This window comes from Cajanus cajan, chromosome 4 (genome assembly GCF_000230855.2).
Source record: "Cajanus cajan strain Asha chromosome 4, NIPB_CcT2T_4, whole genome shotgun sequence".
Taxonomy (NCBI): domain Eukaryota; kingdom Viridiplantae; phylum Streptophyta; class Magnoliopsida; order Fabales; family Fabaceae; genus Cajanus; species Cajanus cajan.
In genome coordinates, this window is record NC_138520.1 from 22,126,798 (window position 1) to 22,150,427 (window position 23,630).

Genomic DNA, 23,630 nt, shown 5'->3' on the forward strand with positions numbered 1-23,630 from the left:
TACCACACCAAACGTAAGAGAGTGGAGCACTCTCTGCCTCAATCATGTCGAGCATGAGGGGTGAGACATTGGGAGTGGGCGAGATAGGGAGCTCTCTGTCTTAATGACACAAGGTGCCATTTAAGTAGCGTTGGCCGTGAAGTGCTTGTTGTTGAATTGTTGTTCTATGATGAATTATAATCAAATATTGATGATCATGATGTATGTATGATGATATATGATGATGAATATTTGTGTTGTAAGTTGATAGATGAATCAATGATGTTAAGTTGTAAGTTGTATGTCATATAGTTGCTAAAGTTGTGAAGCCGTAAACATGAAGTTGAGATACATGTCTTAAATGAGATACATATAGGGATGGCAATGGGGCGGGTCGGGTACGGGTTTCATGATACCCGTCCCCGTCCCGTGAGTTAAACCCATCCCCGTCCCCGTCCCCATACCCGTCGGGTATAGATTTTCATCCTATCCCCGTCCCTGTCGGGTATCGGGTATACCCGTACCCGTACCCGTACCCGTCAATTTTTTTTATTTTTTATTTTTTTATAAAAAATGATATTTTTAAATTATTTTTTATATTATATTATAATTATAATTAGGTTATTTCTTTATATTATATTATAATAAATAATCACACATAAAAAAATATTAACATTTTTTAATATAATTAAATTAAAACTGAGTGTTAAATTAAAAATGAGAACGGGGACGGGTACGAGTACGGGTATGGGGCGAGTAAGTACATACCCGTACCCGTACCTGATTTAATATATCGGGTTTTACCCGTACCTGTATCCGTACCCGGTCAAACCGGGTATTTCCCGTCAAAGTCAGGACGGGTTCGGGTATTACCCGCGGGTACGGGTATGTTTGCCATCCCTAGATACATAGATGTTATAGGTAAATTGTTGTTAAAAGACTAATCGAATAAAGTATGAAGTTAGGGACTTGGTCTCTAACTTAACATTGGAAGGTTGCGGTATTTTAAGAGTAGTCAATGGGTTAATCCCATAGGTGACTTAATGTTGCAAGCTGATATTGTGGTAGGCTCATACCAAAACTATTCTATCTTAACATAATACCATACTTCCTGGTTTAAGTAACAAAACCTGAATAATCAAACTAAGTTGTTTATACTTGACTTTCTTTGAGGCCTAATGTTGCACTATACCTTATCTAATTGAGATAGGTCTAACACTGTGATTTGGTAGGGTCAAACCACTTAAACTACTCACCTCAATTTTAGTAGATCTCCTTAGTTGATATGTATGATGATGCATTAGTTGTTAATATATGTATTCTGAGATGTTGAGTATATTAAAGTTGATAAATGTTGAAGAATTTGTTAATTTGTGAGTTGTACTATGTTGGTATATGTTTTTGTTGCTCTTATTGTACTTGTTGTATATTTTTCTTTCATAAGTTTACCCTTGTTTCCATTGTAGTTTGAACTACTATGACCATACTTGGTATGCGAACAAGAAAAGAGTAGGTACTTGGCTTGAAGTGATGTTTTGTATGTCATGCTAAAGGTGGCTTGTTTCATGTGATCCCTCTTGGTAGGGTAGTGGTGTGTAAAAATTTCAAATTGATCTTAACCGATCCATAATTGATTCGACTTGTATTGAAAAATTTGATCCATTATTTTTTTAAAAAAATTTGAATCGATCTACTTTATAAAATTGGTTCAGTTATCCGATCTATTTTTACAAAGTGAATTAGTTCGATTTAATTTTTTTAAAAAATTGATCTATATATGTGTAAAACATGGATAACTGCACCACACTGAATTGATCCCATTTCAAAAAAATTGATCCATATTTTAAAACAACCAAACTAATCCACTTTATAAAAAACAGATCGGTTAATCGATCCATTTTTATGAAACGGATCGGTTCGGTTCGATTTGGATTTTTCAAAAATCCGATCCATGAACACCCATAGGGTAAGGCTATCTTTTGTGTAGACTTGACTAACAACTTAGGAGGTTTATATGTAGATGTTTTGAGATTATGATGTATATAGTTTATGTACACGGTATTTTGTATGCCCATACTACTTTATACATGTATAGTCAGTTGCTTTTGTATGCTAATTTGTCTAGATAATTTATGTATCTTTTGACTTCTACTTGTTGTCAACTTATGTAATAAATATAAGGATCTATCGGATCGTTACACTTTAATAATACATTTTTATAAATTAATACTTTACGTGACATGATTAAACTTGACAACTTTTCTCATTAAATATCTTCTATATATATAAAGGGGCTCATTCATAATGATATACATTTATTCTTTATTTTATAAATTTTGTATATATTTCTTATCTTGCAAATTTATTTAAATAAGGACTACACCATCATTCTAAATGTCATTGTGAAAGGTTATATAGGATTCTCAATAGAACCATCAACACCATTACAAAGGTCATTAAAGACATTTCTTCCCACTCATTACTACAATAAATAATATAAATATATAATTAAAAATAAAATATATACTTGCATTTAAAATTCTAAAACAAAACAAAATTTGAGATAAAAACATCCAAAATTTAGGAATGAAATGAATAACTTTAGTGTACTTAAAAATATAACATTTTCATTCATATAACACACCTTCACCCAATTTTTTTCTTTCCTTTTTTATATATATATTTTTTTTTCACGTGTTTATCAATTTTCTCTATTTCTTTCATCCTTCCATCTCTATAATAATAATAATTCCTTAAAATTAGCTACTAAAAAGGAAAAAGGGCGCGTGAAGAAGTGCAACGTTAACGCGACATGACATGCGTCATTATCAAGCTGGGCTGGCTCTGAAGTGCTCACCGACACAAATAGTTGCTAACAATAATTTTAATGTTAAATGTTAGTAAAAGAGTAGTAGCAGTTCGTATACTTTATAATATAGTTATAGTCCCAAAGAAATAATTACATCATATATATTCATCATGTGGTGGTGCCCATGTCACCTATGGCCTAAAGTTGGATTCTTCCTACCATGCCCTTTTAATTCCAACCAGTGTTTTAAAACCCGGACCGACCCGGCCGGTCGGACCAGTTGGACCGGGAACCGGTGGTTCAGCCTGTCCGAATTTGAAGTTGGATCGGTTATGCAGTCGACCCGTTTCAAATCGGATTGAACCGGTTAATTTTCCGGTTCAACCGGTGAACCGGTAGGTCAAACCGGTTCAACCACTTTTGTTTTCTTTTTTTTTTTTAAATTTTTTTAAGGGACCATAAATCACAAAAATAATAATGAAAATTGAATCTCTTAATGAAAAATCAAGGAGTCTTATTAAATATAAAAATGACTACTTGTTCTAATATATTTGTTTGCAATATATACAACTTAAATAACTTTTATAGTATATTATTAATTTTAAATTATATATTTAATAATGTAATATCTATGTAAATATTACATATATTATTTTATGATATTAATTGCAAGCATATTGTATATGTACATATTATTTATATTTTTAATTTGTATTAATATACCGTTTAACATGTAATTTTTTTATGTATTTTTTTACAAAATAAAAATAAAAATAATTTTAAATAAGATAGAAAATTTGAAATTTAAAATAAGATATAAATTTATTAAAATTTATAAGTATAAAATATATTTAATATGAATATTTTTTAATAAAAATAAATAAAAATCGAGTCATGCGGTTCAACTAGTGACCCACTAGTTCAACCTTTGACCCACTGACCCAGTACTTTAACCGGTTCGATGACCGGTTCGGTTTTTAAAATTATGATTCCAACATTACTTTAACGTTAACATGGAAGAACGTGTTTTCTCTAATATTATATTCATTTCGTAAAATTGTTTTTAGTATTATAAATATGATTTAGTTCACTTTTCTTCCTCGGAAAATTGTTTAGCTAATTAGTTTTAATGATTTTTTTTATAACTAGTTCTTATTATTAATTAGTAATAATGTGATATAATTTAAACATGCACTAGTCTGTTTATTTATTTATTTTTAAAATATGTTAATAGTTTTTTTTAATTTTTTTTATGTATTTGTCTAAATTTATTTGACTTAATTACACTTTGTACCTTTCAATGTTATATTTTTTTGCAAATTTTATCTCCATCTTTTTTTAAATTATGCTCTAAAATTTTAAGTTTTTGGCGATTTATGTCTTCTCGTCAATTGTTCATCAAAATAGTAATGGAGTATTGATCTCTCTAAAGTTTTCAATAAATGAATTTATGAAACTTAAGTCTTAAAAGAAGTTTTATACACTCTCCTCTCGAGGTTAAATTGAATCTCTACTCAGAGAAATCCTTTAAACAACTAAAAACTCATAAATAATTATTTAATCCATAAGTTTCTCAACATAAAACAATCATCCACATAACAACATATATTTAATAAAATCAATAATAATTTACTAAAACATACAATGTTACAAATATGATTGTGACATTTTTTATATACATTGCGAATTTGTATATATATATATATGTATATATATATATGTATATATATATATATATATATATATATATATATATATATGCACATTGACTTCACTACAAGGTCCAATCAATAAGTCTAATCACTACTAAATTATGAAGTACACATACAATTTAACATATTTTTTAAGTGTGGAAATACATGCATGTTAAGTTAACACAATCAATATCCATTTTCATAATTGTGAGAATTGATGATTAGGTATTTGGGTATATGTTAAGTATTCTACTTTAACTCTTGGATTCATGTGAGATATCCAAGACCTATGTATTAAAAAAAATGGTAATTAGCTATTATGCTAGTTGTTTAAAAGTCCAAACATTGAATTGTCACTATTCAATCGTAAAATAGAACCATATAATTTGTGTCATTTAGACAATCCATTTATTTCAAATATAGTCCCACAATTAGATAGATTCTATTTTTATAAGATGGATACTGGGATCAATATTTTCAACTAAACTTTAGTTTCACTAATTAAACAACAATATGAAGCATGTAATATAAAATCATAACTAACTAAATAAGTAAAAAATTACAATAAAGTTATTTGACCTTTCAACAATACCTTATTATAAGAACGGTCTAAAATGAAAAGTTAATAAGGATGACAACAACACTCATGACAATGAGTACATATGGGAGTATAAACAAAGTATATAAAAAATTGCAAGTATATAAAAAAAATGTTACTAGTATATTAAGTCAAACTATCATTTTACATATATTAGAGGATGCAAATGGCAAACAAATGAGGATAGTTGTTAATATTTTGACGATCAATTGATTGAAGAATACAAATTGTCAAAATCTAAAAATTTAGGAATATAAATTGTTAAAAAAATTACTTGGGAACAAAATATACTAAAAAAATAAGTTTAAAAAACATAAAGTATAATTAAATCTCTGTTAAACATACATGTTATATAAATCATTAAGTTTATTTATATCAGACATGTCACATCAATATTTCATGAATATTTTAACAAATAATTAACAAAAGGATGTAAAGTGCTAAAATCTAAAAGTTTGAAGACATAATTTGTGAGAAAAATAACTTAGAGTCAAACTTTAAAAAAAAAAAGTTTGAATGTATAATAATGTACAATAAAGTTGAGTTATTTTTAAATAGTTTTTGTTTTAAAAAATATTTTAATGTTTTTTTTCAGAAGTAATTCCTGTTTTTCCTTAAAAATATTTTTTTTTCAAAATTAAATTTTTGGAATATTTTTTAAAATTTTAAATTAACTGATTTACTGATCAATTCAAAATATATGTCAAGTCGTAACTAAATAGTTTTGATGTTTTTTTTATTTTTATTTTTTCAATGTACGATGACCAAAAGTCATAATAAAATTTTTGGAGGCAAAAAATAATTTATCGTAATTATAAGATTAAAGTGTTTAATTTTAAAATTAAATTCTTAAATTTAACTTTTATGTAAAGAACTAAAGAGTAGATAAGTATATGTGCTATTAATAATGTGAATATTTTATTCTTAAACAATAATAATTTCTTTTTAAAATAATCTGACTCATAAGTAAAGAGGTTAAATTTTACGTATTAATTTTTATGATTTAAATATGTTTTTAGTCCCTTAAATTTAAGATAAATTTATTTTTGGTCCCTCAAATTTAAAACTATTATTTTTAGTCGCTAAAATTTTAAAAAAATTTGTTTTAGTTTTTCAGATTACCGATAACATATTTAAAAGTGACAAATTAAAAGGATTATACAATATTAATTGGATTTAATGTAATGTTTTCACTAAGACACCAATAAGGAGATTTTATGCAATAATGTTTGATAAATTTCTTAACAAGATTTGAATATTAATATTAAAACAAGATTTTTAAAAATTACAGAGATTAAAAATAATATTTTTAAATTTGAAGACCAAAATCAAATTTATCTTAAATTTGAGGTATTAAAAACATATTTAAATCTAACTTCTATTTATGAGTAAATTACATTTTATTTTCTTTTAATTTTATTAACCAACTCACCTTCAAAACTTTCTTTTGTCATCAAATTAATTCCTTTAAAGTTTGAGTTAAAATAAAAATAATTTAATTGAAATATTTGACAAATATCCAAACGTAATTTATTATTCAATTAATTGAAAACTCACATATATAGAGTATTTCTAATACGGTTAGCAGTATAACATTATTTACAACATGAAAATTAAACTCAAATAAAAGTTATTATGATATCATAGTTAAAATTATGATTAATATTGAACTTATTACAACTATAATTAGTTAAATTACTATAAGTAATTATATATGTATGGTAATTTATATAATATTAATTTTTGTGTTTATTTTTTTTCACTTCATCATTTATTATATTTTAAACTTAATTTTCTCTGTTACCTTTTTCTATCTCTGAATTGTACAATTTATTGTACAAATATCATTTCTAAATTACCATATATCACATGAATTATCTGGAATTAGTTGTTGTAACCTTTTTTTTTACATTAAATTGTTGTAACTTAATCAATAATCTTAAAAATAAATTATGAATATGTAGTTGTTTAAATATATACTCAAATAGAGTGTTTTGCTTTCTACAATAAACATACCTCACTCAAACATTATGGTCTATATATATATACAAAAATAACTAAATTAAGTAAATTTGATCTAATTTAGCATTTTCATTTTAATCTAAAATTCAGTGAAGTTTAATAATATTCGAATGTTACTGACAACGTGACAACTTTTTTAGTAGGCGTTTTGTTAATATCTCAATAAATGTTTATTTAAGTCTCCAGACATACCTTCAACTTCGTGGGCTCACACTCAATTCAACCAATTTTTATTTTTTTTTTGCTACAAAAAAAGAAAGAAAAACATTTTGGTGGACATCTTTGAACTTTTAATTTAATTACAAAATGCAGTGTTTATTTTACACGTTATAAAATGTAAAATGAAGAATCATGTTTTGTAACACTAGGTATTGTTTTTATATCTAAAATTGTACCAAAATTTTATGGAATTTATTGTTTTAATAAATAACACTATTCCACGTATATATATATATATATATATATATATATATATATATATATATATATATATATATATATATAGTAATACCGTTTGATAATTTTTAAAAGAGAAGTTTACTGCAAAAGTAATTAACCTCTAATTAATGCTTTCAACATATCTTTTCTTTTGTACAAGAGTGATTTCCATTTTAAGGTTTCGGGTTGCAACCTTCAAGTCACCTCTTTAAGAAAAGCAACTTTAAAAAAATCACATGGTTTTTAGGTTAAGTTTGTTGAGACATTAACAAAAAATTCAATTGGACTAGTTGAAGCTTGAAATTAAGTGAATTGGTTTTCAAGATAACGAGTTTGCACACCAAGTGAAGCTTGAATGAACCATAGATTAAAATCACAAGTTCTTCACCACCAAACCCTAAAGACTCTTAGGCCTACAAGTTTTGGTGCAACTTCCATAGCCATAATAGCACAAGGGCCAATGCAAGGTGTAGTTAGTTGCTTCACAATTATATCATGCACACACATAATATATATATATATATATAGATGGTACCAACAGAATATGAAACCCTAGTGTTTATATATTATATGTTCATGATATTATAGTTTTCTTTTCTGGTAAGTTCGCTTAATCAGTTAGTTTTCACCAAATTAAGAGGATAATGGCATCAGTTGAGATGTCCACTTCCAGACAGAAGTAAGTAATCAACGTAAGATGTTTACCTTTTCTTCCACGTTGGATATTTTGTTTATCTTAAAAAATATATTATACATATATTGGCCTTAAATTCTGGTAAGATTTGACAACTATTGATGTCCAAAGAAGTGTGCAAGAGTTGTAATAAGGATGGATTCGACTTCCTCCTTTATAATTTTTTTTTTATTTTGAATTAATTTACATTACTCCATTTTATATAAAAATTATAATTTTATAATTTATCAATTATTAAAATCACGTATGTTAAAAAATATGCTTAAATATGTTTTAGTTCATGTAAAATGAATGAATTTAAATTTTGATCCAAATAATTTTTTTATTCTTTTAAAAAATTTTGAAATCGCTTTTAGAAAATTAAAAAGGGGTGTGTTTTACTTAAAATTGGAACAATACTCGTGTATTTGTATGGGTTATTTTTGTTTTTACGTATATTATAAAAACCACAGTTCTTTATATAAAATATTGTTTTATATTGAGATAATATAATTAATTGTTAGTTTTTTTCTCAAAAATATAGAAAGAATAGAAGTATTCAGGTTGCATATAATATTATATATATATATATATATATATCTTATTTTATTTTAAATATTCATAAAAATGTAATTAAGTTTTTTCACGACATGAAAATTTTATTTTAAAATTTTAAAAATTTAATTTATCTTAAATTTAAATATTTTATAATTTTAAAATGTGAAATGATGAATGTATTTAATCATTTTACAACTATATTGTTAATAAAAATTTATTATATTTATAATATTTATAATTTTATAAACAATATTTTGAATATTTTCTATAGATTAATAAAATGTAATTGAAAGCATGAGTGACAAAATGTTTTGTGCATTGCATTGTCAATTCATGTCCGTCTTGTCCCATCATGTCCCACTAAGTAAAGTGAGTTGAAAAACCAAACTCATGTTGTTTATAAAATATTTATAAAAATATAAGATTGTTTTTACAACATGAAAATTTATTTTAAAATTAAAAAATAACTTATCTTAAATTTATATATTTTGTAATTTTAAAATGTGAAATGATAATTATATTTAATTATTTAACAAATATATCGCAAATAAAAAATTATTACTTTTATAACATTTATAATTTTATAAATAATATTTTGAATATTTCTTACGAATTAATAAAATTTATTAGAAGTGAAAGTTACAATATGGCTAGTTTCCTAACCTACCAATCTATCACACCCTATCTCGTCTCCTCTCGTCTCTATAACACTGTTTTTTAAATTGCTTGTTTTAATATTAAGTTATATGTTAAGTTTGATTAGTTCAAGAAATGGTACATAAAGTTTCTTAAAAATTTGAATCTTATAATTAAGTCACATTTTCAAGAAAACCTTAAAGAAAAGTAGTGAAAAGCTCTCTAGAGAAAATCTTCTATCTTCCTTACTGTTATAAGAATCAAGACTTCTCTCTCTCTCTTTCTTCATTCTACTCCCTCCTCCCCCTAAACTCTTTCATTTTTTTTATTCTCAAAAGTGTTGAGCATTAAGTGGGCAAGGAAGCTTCAAAGCTCTAGAGTTGGATTTTTATTTTCACTTCTCATATTCTCCTTCTTCCTCGAACAACCTGGATTCAACGTTCTTCCTTCTCGAGGTAAGGGAAGCTAGAATCTTGGGTTGTTGATTGAATTGAAGCTTACAATTTGTTGGATTTCTAAAAATTTGAGCATTGGGGGTAGATATGTAGTTGGTTGCATGTGAAAGCTGAAACCTTGTTGTTCTTGATGATCTCTTTGAAATCTTGATGCATGCATGTTGTGTTTCTTGGACTTTTTGTGTTGCATGTGGTTAGTAGTGATGTATTTGTGTAGTTGCATGGGCTGGGTCTCCTTGGATTGTAGGTTTTTGTGGGTGAAAAACGATGTGGGAAGTTATGGAAGGGCAGAAAACTTTGCACTTTGTGCTGGAGCGCTGAACCAACATTGCAACTGTGAGAGAAAACAAGGAGGCAGAGACCTCGCACTACAGCTCCAAGTTGGACGCTACAACTTCAAGAGAAACTGATTTGGCAAAGACCTCGCGTTGCAGCTCTAGGTTGGGCGTTGCAGCTCTAGGAGAAAACAAAGTTGGCAGAAAGTTGTAACTAGAACGTTGAATTGAGCGCTACAGTGCCAAGGGTAGATGACCAAATTTGGTCTTGGGGTATTCATGAAAGTTGTAGCCTTGGATGTTAGATTTCTAATGACACTAGAATCACCCAAAAAGGAGGTCTAGAATTCCAGTAATGACCCTTTTAGTGAGAAAAGGTCAAGCTATCAGGATTTAGGCTAGTTGTTGTGGTTTTTACATTTTTTAACAAGGTAGATTATAGAATTAGGACTTGATGTCTTCATGAGAGTTGTAGGAAGTATTCTTATCTTTCATATGAGCTAAGGATGAGAATGATAGGAGTAGTATAAATTCATTTATGCTACCTTATGTGAAGGTTTCCATTTCATAATAAGTGATTTGGTTAAGTTGAAAGTTGTTTTGGATGATTAGGTTGATTTATGTTATTTATATGTGTAAGTTGGCATGATAGATAAGTTGTAAATATGTAGTATGAGTTGTATTATGTGATGAAAATTTTGTGTGCTGATATAAATGATAAAATGTTGAATAATGATGATTGTTGTAGAATGATGAGAAAACATAGTTGAGTTGAGAGTTGCATGTTGAACCCTAGTTGTGTAGATGTGTAGAGATCGTATCTAAGTTGTTGAGATGACTATGATGTTTGAGTTGTAAGTTGAATGAGATGATGAGAAAATAACTGTTGTTGTGTTGTAAAGATGAATTTTTGATCACTAGGACTACGAGAGATGTTTTCAAAGTTACTCATCCCATTGTGCAGATTGATATAGTTGTGGTGCTTTGAGAGTCTAATTTGTTGAAAAACCCTCCTTGGAAAGTTGTCCCTTGGAGTGAGTGATGTGTTGTTCTTCTCTAGGACTTAGTTGGTCCCATGTGTGGACAAGTTCAAGGCACATGTGTATAAAAAGACCACGGTATAGGGGCCAGGTTGAGCTATACTGATTACAAGCAACCAATCCAAGTAAAGTATGAAGTCAGAAACTTAGTTCCTAACTAAGTATAAGAGGGTTGTATTATTTGGAGGATAGTTAGTAGGCTAATCCCACAGGTGGCTTATTTAAGCTAGCTAATGTCGTGGTAGGCCTAAACCCAGTTGTCCTGTCCTAATATAGTACTATACTTCCTTGTTTAAGTGGCAAAGTCTAAGAAACCATTATCGTGCTGTGAATTTTTATCTAAATTTGTTGTTTACCTAACAAGCCTAAAAATGTTCTGTGTTGTCGGTTCGGTAGGACCTAGCCACTTAAACTACTCACCCTATGTTGTAGGAGATCTCTGAGTTGAAATGCATGACGACGCATGTGTTAATGAGTTGATATTGTGATGATATGAGTTGTAGGTGTTGAGGTGTTGTGAAGTTGTTGTTGTTTATGTGTTGTATGTTGAATTAGTTGATGATGATAGTGATGTTAAGTTGCTAGTGTTGTAAGTTTCTTTCCTATATATATGTGTTGATTATTTTCACTAGCTTACCCTTATATGTTTCCATGTGGTTTGGATTATGATGATTATACGATGTATGAGAGCAGGGTAGGGATAGGTTAGGGCCTGGGAGATAGTCGTTAGAGGCCACAGGAGGTGCCTGAAGTGGATGTTCCTTTTGTAAGCTACCTTATAGTAGCATATTTTGTTGTATATATTTAGGTGTTTTTGGTTGCTTGCTTAGCAACTTGTGTTATAAATATTTTTATTATACAATTTTAGTATATATTCTAGTAGTGTGTTGTATTGTTTTGCAATGTGACGGCCATGACAGGTTGTTACAATTGCTACCTTTTTTCACCCTTTCCATAACTGATCTGAATAGAATTAATGAAGACTCAAGGTTCACAATTGAAAGTTTGGATTGGTTAGAGTCCTACGATGACCCATAACTCATCTCTCTCTTCCTTTATTAGTGAACTAGGAGTAGAGGTAAGAAAAGCTTGCTTTTATCCTTGTTGTTGCATGTTAAATGCGTTGTTGATTTTTCCATTAGTGTCTTATTTTTTTAGATGATTATTGAAGTTGTGAAGTCAGGATTTTCAGGAAAGATGAACCCAAAACCCAAAGTTGTTGATCTTTTGTTGTTGAGGGCATACATGTTGCATTTGAATTAGTTTCCATGTTGTATATGTTGTTTAGAATTGTGTTGATGGTTTAGATTTGATTTTAGATCTTGTAGGTGAGCTTGGGATGGATTAGAGAGACTTGAAAACCCCAAAATCACGAGCAACAGAGATAGTATCTGTCACGGATCCATTGAGCGATTTTGAAATGACTGAACAAAATTGGGGATGACAATCAAAGGTGTCTTTGGATGAAATCCACTAAACGATTCAATTCTTTCCGAATTAGACTTTGTTGTCTTTATAAAAGTTGTAGACCTAAATGTTAACTTTCTAATAGTTTTGGAATCACTTAAAAAGAAGGTCTAGAATCCAAGTTATGACCTTTTTAGTGAGAAAAGGTTAAGTTATCAACATTTAAGCAAACTGTTGCAATTTTTATGATTTTTACTATAGTAGATAATGAAATTAGAACTTAAAGTATTCATAAAAGTTGTACATAACCTTTTTAAATTTCATATGAGTTTGATTGAATTAGTGAAACTCCAAGCGTGTTGTATTATGTGGAAGTTGTCATTGTATGCTAGTTGATGATTACATGTTGAAAATGATATATGTTAATTCTCTTATAACATATGGTAATATATGATGTCCTAAGTTATTAAATGTTGAAAAATGATGAATTATTTATATGAATGATGTTGTATAATGATATTTAAAGTTTTTTATAGATGAGAATTGAAGAAGTTGATTAAGTTATAAGATATATGTTACTCTAAGTTGTTTGTATAGTTGAATTATGATATGTTGAGTGCTGACGAATATGTTATAAAGTTGTAAGTTGAAAGTTGATAAAATTGTATAAGTTACATATTGCTAAAGTTGTTTAAGTTGTTAAGCTTTATACATGTGGGTTAGATACATGTCTTAGCTAGCTACAATACATAAAACTAGAGGGGAGTAAAGTTGTTTTCAAAATTTGAATATGCCATCGTGTGGATATATGTTGCGGTGCTCTGAGAATTTGGTTGAAACCCTTCAGTAAGTAAGTTGACTTCTGAATGGGTAAATTATTTTCAACTGTCCCCCTAAATTTTATGTGGTATCTGTGTGTGGGCAAAGTCGAGGTATATGTGTATAAGGTGACCAATTGAGTGAAGTACCAGATTGAGGACTTAGTCTCTAACCTAGTATTGAAAGGGCATAGTACTTGAAAGATAGTCAATATGCTAATTCTAAAAGGGGCTTAGTATTGTAGACTTATGTCATGGTAAACCTATACCCAAACTGTTCTACCTTGATAGTAGTATCAAACTTCCTAGTTTAAGTGACAAAATCTAAGAAATCAATCTAGCTTATACTATCCATTGTTTTTGCCTTAATGTCAACCATTGTTTCTAGATTATACTAGTCATTGTGATTCGGTAGGGTTAAACTACGTATAATGCTCATCTCAACTATAGGAGATCTTTATACATCGATATGCGTGACGATACATTAATAATATATTTATATATGCGGTTATGTTGAATGTGTTAAGTTGATCACTTTGTCTAAGTTGTTTAAAGTTGTTTTTAGTGATATTATTTTTGAGTTGAAAGATATTGGAAGTTGACCTATTGAGTTGTTATCAATACTGTGATTATATGTTAAATTTTTTTACAAGCTTATCCTGTGTTTTTCCTTGTAGTTGGAATTGCAATGATCGTGATTCTTCATGAGAGCAAGACAAGATTAGGAGGATGACTTGTGTAATCAGTGGTGAGTCAGGTTGGTGGTGGCTCTATTTTATTAATGGCTATTCTAATGTAGTCAAGTTGTGTACAGGTGCTTAACCGACAACGTAGGCTTTATTTTGTATATGATGATGTATTTATATAGTGTACCAATATTTGTACAGGGTATGTACATAACCCATGAGGATTTTTATTTTCAATAATTCATCCTTCTACTCTAGACAAATATGTCTTACATGTTGCTTATATAACTGTTACATGATCACTCAAGATATGTGGTAAATTATATTATTTTGCGAAATAGCTGAACCACCATAAGTGTAGTGACTTGCCACTTGCTAAGTCATTATAGTCTTACCCTGTCCCACTTAACAATCTTACCCTGTCCCACTTAACAATGTGAGTTCAAAAATTTAACCTACTCCATTTATAAAATATTTAAAAAAAATGCAAGATTTTTTTTTTCTTTTTTACAGCAAGAGAATTTCATTTTAATTTTTTTTAAATTAACTTATCTTAAATTTAAGTATATTTTTTTTTAATTTTTAAATTAAATATAGATAAACAAATTAATATGTTATAAAATTAAAATAAATTTTAAATAAATTATTTTCAATTATAGTAAAAATGCATATGTTAAAGATAATGATGACATACAATAATATTTTTTTTTCTAATTTCAAATGTAAATAAAAATATCCTAGTTTTAAGACCATATTTTTTTCTTCTAAATTTAAATATAGATAATAATACTTTAGTTCTAATTTCAAATATAGTTGATTAAATATTGTATTAAATAAAAATATTCTAAAACATAAAATCAAAACCATACTCACACTTTGCATAAAATCCCATAAAATAAAAATACAAAATTTTCAAAATTTGAAAAGAACCTCTTTAATATTTTTTATATATTTTATAAAATAAATTCAAATTAGTTTTGAAATGTTTTTAAAATTTAATTTATGCAGAATAAAAATAAAATAATATTGTAAAGTATTTATAATATTAACAAAAATATGTAATAACATTTATAATTGGAAAAAATATTATAATCTTCAAACATATTTAAAATTAATAAAACCAAAATTTATTATTTTATTTTTATTTTTTATTTTATTTTCTAATTTATATTCTAATATTCAAAATATTATTAAAATTAAAATTAAAACTAAAACTAAAACTAAAATAAACTAAAATTATAATTATAATTATAAATTAAAAAAAATTCAAAACTAGAAAATAAGAAATAAGAATTAAAAATAAAAACAAAAGCTGTGAGAATAGAGTAGGAGAGAGAAAAGAATAGTTTTTTTCCCCAGAATTTGAGACGTGTCCCAGGGAAAACATTGTTTTATATATAGTATTAGACAAGAGTTTGGATTTTTGCTTTTAAAAATCAACTCAACTTTAGAGTCATTATAATTGTATAAAACTATCTCTCTCTCATATTAATCTTTTGCCTCTTCGAATCCTAACAGCAACCAAGGAGAAGCATGCTTGAGAAGCCAGAAACTCTGTTGCACCCTTGCCTTTCAGTGTGTCTTATAAGGTGTTTCCAACACATTGTTGGACCTAATATAAATATTAAAGTGATATTTTTTTTTTTAAATTAATAGTAATATATTTTGATAAAAAAATATTTTAGAGGTAGGTTTTGAAATAAATATATTTATTTATTTAAAAAATAAATATTTTAGATTGAACTTTTAAGAATATAAAAGAGACTTTAAGTTAAAAAGATCTAAAGTAAGAAATTTTATTGGTCTCATATTTGAGTCGGTCTTTTTCAGAGTTTATAAACTCTTTTGACTAACTTATAAATTAGTTTGAACAAAATAAATTTATTTGATATTGGAGTTTATACAAGTTTACTTTAAGTTTATAATTTATTTTTATAAGTCGATTGAAGTAATTTATAATTTATAAATTCTTAATTTTTTTCTCCTTTTTTATCAAGAAGGATTTTTCGTCAAATAATCTTTTTTTTTTTAATTTAGAAACTATTTTGTTTATCCTTTCATTCTTTCATACTCATTATAAAAATTATTTTATAATATTTTACATTTATCAACTAACTTATTAAACATATTTAATTCAATTAATTAACTTAACTTATAACTTTTTTCAAGTCCTAACTTATAACTTTTATGTTTTAAGTTAACTTATAAACTTTCACTAGTTTGTAAACACATATTTAGAAATCATTATTATTCTATGTAAAAGATAATGAAGTCTTATTCATATACAATGATATAATAATGAATTATATAGGTAACTGTCACCCTTAATCCAATGAAATTGTGATTGTATGCTTAAATCACAAAAATATTGATGATAAAAACAATTTAACACATTAATTTGTTTATTGTATTTAATGATGATCATAAATATAAATTTTTTTTATATTTAATATAAAAACTTATTGTATTTATACTTGTATTTAATGAAGGTAATAAAATTATTGTATTTTTTTTTATAGAAAAAAGAATAAAATAGATGAAAAAATTTAAAAATAATGAAAATGAATTAAAAAATAATAAAGATGAGAGTGTTTTTATTTAAATAATAATAAAGATGAGATATAAATCTTTTGATTGATGGATACATGAACAAAAGAAAAAGAAAAAGAAAAAGGAAAGATGAATTAACCAAGAATGACTACAAAGAGCTAGACATGATAATGAACGAAAATAAAGTACGTAGAAAAGAAGTTTTTCGAAAATAAAATTTATTTAAAAATAATAAATTAAAAATCATTTAAAGATTTTTTTTTTATAAAATAGAAAGAAAGAAAGGAGGATATTTATTAACAAGGGGAATGTAAAAATCATTTGTGAAAACTAAAAAAGGTAAGCCATGATTGGGCCAACACATACTCACAAGGGAAAACAGTAAAGAGAAAGGACAAAGGTCTAACCTAAGGACTAATGTGATCAACACAAACCTAAAGGGAGAAGAGCTGAAATGCTGCATTTTATTCAAGTAATAAAAAAAAAGCCCAACTTATTCTGATGTTCACTTCATTTTTTTTATATATAAAATATTTACTTCATTTTATTTATTTATTTATTTTTTACCTATTTTAATTGCAATAAATGAGTTGAGTGCTAATTAGGAGCTCAAGTTTCGATTCTAAATTAAGTTCCTTTTAAGTTGTTTCTTTGGTAACTTGTATCTTTTTAGTTGTAGTTTGGAATCTAAACATATTTTCTTTTTTACTTATAAAAATTACAATGACAGTGAATAAGTGACAGATTTTAAACTTAAAATTTGTATATACTACTTCAATTCTTTATCATAAAATCATTAGTAGTTTAGAATTTTGCATATTTTATTTCAATTTTTTTTCGGAATATTTGCCTCCAAATTTAAGATATATCACAAATTTCGCTCTCATACAAAAATGATCACAATTACAATAATTTTGTAACTAAGTTTTCTTTTAAATTAAGATATATTTTGTTTTTTTTTTTTACAATTTTTCTTCTAAACCGCCCCAACTTTCCATGTTATGGCAATATTCATGAAAAAAAAAATATAGAGTAACAAAATTTGCCAAATTGTAAAACTTTAAATGCAAAAGTAATATGTTCTTCGTGAGGTTTAGGCATTCACCGAGTAATCTAGAAGATTCAAAATTGAAAGCAAAATTCACAACCTCACTCGATGCCTTTCAAGTAGAGTTCTACATAGAAGAAGTTAGTCAAGTTCATGATTTACTTCATTGACCTAAAGTGTTACCATAATAGTCACTTCCTTTCCAAGGTGTATGAATCCTAGCCAGTCTACCCTACAAAAAATTCTAGAAGAAAAACAAAAATGAAGAAAACTGTGTTAACAAATATACATTTACATTTTACCATGAAGATTCACATTAGTTAGAGGTTGTGATTTTAGTTCATAGACCCTAGTGACAATCCCTGCTTTCTTTATCTGCTGCATTGTTGGAAAAGGAATGAAGAACTTGAAGCTTTAGTTTTGTGTTTCCTACAAACTTGTACCTAGGATGTTGTAGAATCTGATTTTTGGTCTGCATCTGCTATGGCCTGGACTTGAGCTGCATACTGTAAGTTCCATAAGACATCCTCAAAAGAGGGAGGAGATGAGGATTCTGGGGAAAGGCATTTGGTTGTGATTGATATTGCAATTGATAATGACTCTGGACAGCAAGTGTTCAACACTACTGGATCCACTATTTTGTTTCTACCATCTTGACTGTCAAATGATACCTGTAGTTTACAGCACCAGGTCTCATTGATTAAATTCAATAATGAATATAACAATATAAATATTTCATGGGAACAATAAATATTGAGGATGGAGAATCAGGGACCCCATTACTACATATGACTATAAATCATGAATTTACTACCTAACTCTAGTAAAATACATTGGTTATATGCAAGTATGTTATTGATTAAACATGTTTGACAAATAGTTAATCAACGTTTTCCATCACTTTAGCTAGTGTTTGTTGATGTAGTAAAAATGGTCCAACCAACTACAAGCGATTACGGGGTATATTTGTTCAAACTAATTTATAAGTTAACTTTAAACTTATAAGAGGGAAAAAAAAGTTGATAACTTATAAATTAATTGATTGAATTAAAAGTGTTTTGTAAAAAACTGATAAGGTAGCTAATTAATGTAAAATAATATAAAGACGTATTTATTTATTTGATAATGAAAGTGAAAAAATATGAAGGTAGACAAACTAGTTTTTAAATTAAAAGTGTAAGAAATGATTTCAAGTAGATTAATGAAGATAGAAAAGAAAATAAAAATAAAAAAGAATCTGAGAGCTTATAAACTACTTTATTATCTAACCCCAAGCGTGTGGTTCAGCGGCAGGGGTTGATCCACGCTTAAGCAAGGTCAGGGGTTCGAATCCTGCCTTGTGTATGCAACCGCGTTAAATCTTGGGGCCAGCTATCCCACCCTTTGAGGTACCTCCTTCGTAACGAGGAGATTAGTTACCGCTATCGGCGGTGAATACTCCAGGGACGAACCAAAAAAATAAAATAAAACTACTTTATTAAAATAAATTATAATATTTTAAAATGAACTCTCGTATCAAACAAATTTAACAAATTTATTTTAGAATCTAACTTATAAACTAATAAAAGAATTTCATAAACAACTAAAATGCTTTACTAGACACATTTTAAGAATTTATATTGATTTGATAGTTAGCTATGTGACATTTGAGTTCATATTCCTCCAAAGAAAAAATAAAGCAGAAGTTTTCAAAAGCTTTTACCTTATCATGGAGAAAAAATTCCACTCCTTTCTCACTTGCTATGGGTCCAACAAGTGATTCAAACGATATTAATCCAAAATTATAGACATCATCTTCTAACTTTTCTCTTTGGCTGTTAGAGAAAAAAAAAGAAGAAGAACAAATTGTCAGTTTTCATCTATTCAAAAATAATTCCAGGAATAGCATATTAGGCCTTTCATTTTTACAAACTCAAAAAGGAAGAGTGAATGGGGAAGATAAAATGTGATGACCGAACAAAACTAATTATCAGAGGTAGTGATGAAGAGAGAGTACGAATTATGTAATACTCCCACCAAGAAAGTAAAGATTAAAGAATTCAGTTGCATGATGTTACACTAAAAGTAAAAGAAGTTACAACCAGCATACATACCATGATTTTGGATTCTCTCCCTTTACCTGAACAACACATACAAAGCAACAGAATCACTCTAGGATCAAGCATAGGAGAACAAGTTTAAGTAGCTGGATTGAATAGCAACTAATTATAAACATACCTCAAGGTATTCGATCTCCTCAGAGATCATGGACATGCCATAGTCACTTAGTTTGGGAATGTGATGTTCATCAAGTAAAACATTGTGTGCCTTTAGTTGGTTTCTAAAACAACCCGGTATAACTCCAGTATGTAAAAAGTGCACAGCTTTGGCAACTCCAATTAAAATTGCTAATCTTTCAGACCACTTTAGTGCCTTCTCTGATGGAAATTCGGCATGTTTGAATAAGAAAGATTAATTGGTTGAAGCATTTTATGTCACAAATTGGTAACAAAAATAAAGAGGAAATCATGGAAACAAAAACAATTATGATATAAAAAATAAAGAAAGATTAATTTGCTCTTTTGGATATAGGAAATGTTGGAAAGAGGAAATCATGGAAATAGAAACAAGTATGATATCAAAGAAATAAGAATGGAATTTGGTGAAATTGGTGCTTTTATCAATATACAGAACAATAATACAATCTCATACTAACCTGACATATAGGTATGATAATTCCCATATGGCACATACTCATATACAAGATGAAGTTTGAGGCCACTAGAATCATCTTGTCCATCACCATCAATACAATGACCCAAAAGGCTAACCAAATTTGGATGGTGAAGTTTTGATAGTAAATCCAGCCGAGCTTTAAGATTTTGCATTGAGCATTTCTTTGACAGAGCTAGACATCGTATCGCCACATAGGATCCATTCTCTAGTTTACCTTTGTACATCTGAAATGAAGCAGAAGACTTATACGAAGCCACTTATAGGGGACAAACAAAATGAGTATGACAAAATTGCCTTCTGGATACTTTTTTTTTTAATTTTTTTTATTTATGATAATCATGTTATTAATATGAAGTATCTAGTAAATTCATAATTATTAATCTTCGTCAAAAAATTTGACTGACCACCTTAATGGGATCTTCTCTCCTAATTACGCTTTCTCATTCATGAGACTCAAATACCAGATTTTACTTAAGAGAGTTGAGTCTAATATTACTCAAATCAAGGACTTCTTTGTGCCTTGTGAATACTTGATACTAATATAGATAGAATATCACTTTACCCTTTCACACTAGTTTAAAGACGTAAAATAAATAGTATACTCTTTGGAGGGACTTCAGAAATTGCAATCTATCAGAAAACTAAAGTAGTATCAAGGTGTTCTGAATAGTCTCTAAGGGAAGCCCCCTTCTTATTAGTAGATTTACTAGATATGATATCCACATCCAGCAACATAAAATCAATCAAACAAAGAAATAAAAGAAACGGAAAACCAGCTACGATGAATTGGAAAAAATATTTGAAATACTGGAAACTATCCTATATCTTTCACTATTTTGTGATTGAATGATACCTTTCCTAAGGATCCTTCACCAATATAAGTTGACAAATCAAAGTTTCTAGTGACTTCCTTCAACTCTTCAATTGAAAACTGTCTACAGGTAGGAGTAGCTTGGGTCCCTAGCTTCGCTACTTGAGAAATGAACCCTGAAAAAACAGAATATAAGAAATTGTTATTTTAGATATCCAATTAAATCTAGGGATTTCAGTTCAGCAATCTAAAGCCAACAGTTGAATCAAGACAGAAGAACATTATTGCCTAGCCTATGTACTTACTAGCACTAGCAAGGAGTTCAGAAGAAACTCCTGTCGTTGAGTTATCTTGAACAGCCTTTAGCAACATCTCATGCCTATTATACATTTCCCTTGAATGATATTTTCTATAAAACAAAACTCCTAAGGCTGAAAGTACAAGAATAATTACAATAATCATGGCAACTGCTGCAGCTATTTTCCAGTTCAAGAAGTTCTTCCTTCCTGAGCTTGATTCTTTACAATAAGTCCCTCGCCGCTGAGGTTGAGAATCAACTGATAAACAGTTTCCACCATACTTAACAACTATTCTACCCGAAGTACGAATCAAGCAAGAAGAAAGTTCACCTTTTAACTTGTTACTAGATATATCCACAAACCCAAGTTTGCTACCACATTTTAAATCGTGTGGAAGGGGTCCACTTAACTCATTGCTGGCTAAATTCAAATAGCTAATGTTTGGCAAAGAGAACAAGGCATTTGGGGGCATCCTACTGAGATGATTTGATGAAAGATCTAGATGTTGAAGCTGATCTAATTCACCAAACTGATTTGGTATCTCACCTGAAAAAGAATTTTTGCTTAGCAGAATTGTGACCACTGCTTTAGGCATCAGTGGCAGTTCAGAATCTAAATGATTTTCTCTTAAATCAAGTACATGTAGGCTAGAGAGAGCAGTGAGATCAGGCAATGCACCAGACAAGTTATTGTGGGACAAGGAAATATCAGCAAGGCTACTAATCTTGCATAGTGAGGAGGGGAATGAACCCTTTAAGTGGTTGCTCTTCAAACTCAAGACATTTAAGTTAGACAAAGAACCAAGCCAATCAGGCATTGTGCTATTCAGATAATTGCCATCTAGCGTCAGTGTGTGAAGCTTGACCATAGTAGACACTCTTGGTGGCACTGAACCATATAAGAAATTTGAGCTCAAATCCAAAACTTGAAGCAAAGACAGCCTATGAATTTTATCAGGAAGTGGCCCCCAAATCCCCAAGGACACCAATCTAAGGACCCTTAAGTTGGTTAACCTGGTCAATGTGGTGACAAAAGAATCAATAGAGAAGCTCACTGACAGTGTCTTATTGGGGACTGCATATCCATTGAACTTGTCAACCTTCACAACTCTATCTCCCATAATTTTAAGCTCAATTACTGAATTACCCTCACATTTAATGGCCACATTTGCAGATGCAGGAAGGCTACAAAGGTCTCCATAGTAATTTTCCAACATTAGCAGAGATGTAGGGTACTCCAGATACTTCCTTAACTGTAACAGAACTTGAGTCTGAGCAAGTTGTAGTTCATGGGTACTAGGGATGGACAAAAACCATGTAAGAACCACAAGATAGAGGTAAAAATATCTCATTGAACAAACTTTGAGCATTAGGCACAATATTTGGAGAAGGTGAACCTCAAACTTGGCTACCAAATTCAGAGAGAGAAAGCACACCTGAAGAGAAACATGTCAAAACACTCAAAAACAGATCCTTCAAACTGCAAATACTTTCAAGAGCAATAAGATTTAAGGAACAAGAAGGCAAATTTTATTGAACTATAGGTTCAAAAATTAAATGCATCTTCTACTCCATAGACCTTAGATATCCAAGTAGCCGTTGTTATTTCATTCACCAAAAGTAAGAAAAACTCTCTCATTTCTCAAGCAAGGCATTAAAGAAGTCCTTAATGAAGAAAAAGGAACATGGACCCTTAAGTGAAGCTCAGGAAGCACAGAACATAAAAGAAGGAAAACTAAGAATGACACACACCCCTAGGAAGCAATAGCATAGGATAGAGTGAGGGACAACACTTTGGGAAGTGTAACAAAAAAATGAGGAGGGGCATTACATAACAGTGTGAAATACTGCTTCAATGAAAGAAAGGCATTGAATGAGGAGTGGTAAATGAGATAGGAGGTAATTGAAAATAGCATAGTACGATGGAACATTAACAAGGCACAGTAACTGCAAGAGACAATTAATGCATGGTGAGAAGTGGCTTCAGTCACTCTGGCTAACTACTTGCAATGAATGAGAGAATGATGGGACCAGTGGCATGGTTGAGGAGACTTTGGGAAGAGTCACTAATAAGGAAGGGAACAGGAACAGCCTGGAATATGTTTTGTTGACAAAGATAA

General features: G+C 28.9%; 1 protein-coding gene and 1 long non-coding RNA gene across 3 annotated transcripts; one reads left to right on the forward strand and one right to left on the reverse strand.

Annotated features, from left to right (window-relative positions):
- Window positions 1-9,620: 9,620 nt before the first annotated feature.
- On the forward strand, window positions 9,621-14,721 carry LOC114916077 (uncharacterized). The gene is made up of 3 exons (XR_003804387.2): window positions 9,621-9,862; window positions 12,497-12,630; window positions 14,080-14,721. It is a non-coding gene; the product is annotated as an uncharacterized LOC114916077 (long non-coding RNA).
- A 3,038-nt stretch (window positions 14,722-17,759) lies between these two features.
- LOC109801833 (putative inactive leucine-rich repeat receptor-like protein kinase At3g03770) lies at window positions 17,760-23,630 on the reverse strand. 2 transcript variants are annotated; one of them, XM_020362968.3, is made up of 8 exons: window positions 23,090-23,630; window positions 22,058-22,946; window positions 21,255-21,388; window positions 20,382-20,625; window positions 19,904-20,103; window positions 19,780-19,805; window positions 19,389-19,500; window positions 17,760-18,357 (listed from the first exon to the last, which is right to left on the reverse strand). In XM_020362968.3, the coding sequence occupies exons 1-8, from the start codon at window positions 23,147-23,149 to the stop codon at window positions 18,130-18,132; spliced, it is 1,893 nt and encodes a 630-aa protein (XP_020218557.1). In that variant the 5' UTR covers window positions 23,150-23,630; the 3' UTR covers window positions 17,760-18,129. The 2 variants fall into 2 exon arrangements, with proteins under 2 accessions (XP_020218557.1, XP_020218556.1); XM_020362967.3 differs by having other exon boundaries at window positions 21,518-22,946.

Coding starts and splice junctions, on each gene's coding strand:
- LOC109801833 (XM_020362967.3), bottom strand. CDS start 23,149: ATGAGAGAGTTTTTCTTACTTTTGGTGAATGAAATAACAACGGCTACT. Junction 21,389..21,517: donor TGAACTCCTTGCTAGTGCTA/GTAAGTACATAG, acceptor CTGTTTTTTCAG/GGTTCATTTCTCAAGTAGCG. Junction 19,806..19,903: donor AGGAGATCGAATACCTTGAG/GTATGTTTATAA, acceptor TGTGTTGTTCAG/GTAAAGGGAGAGAATCCAAA.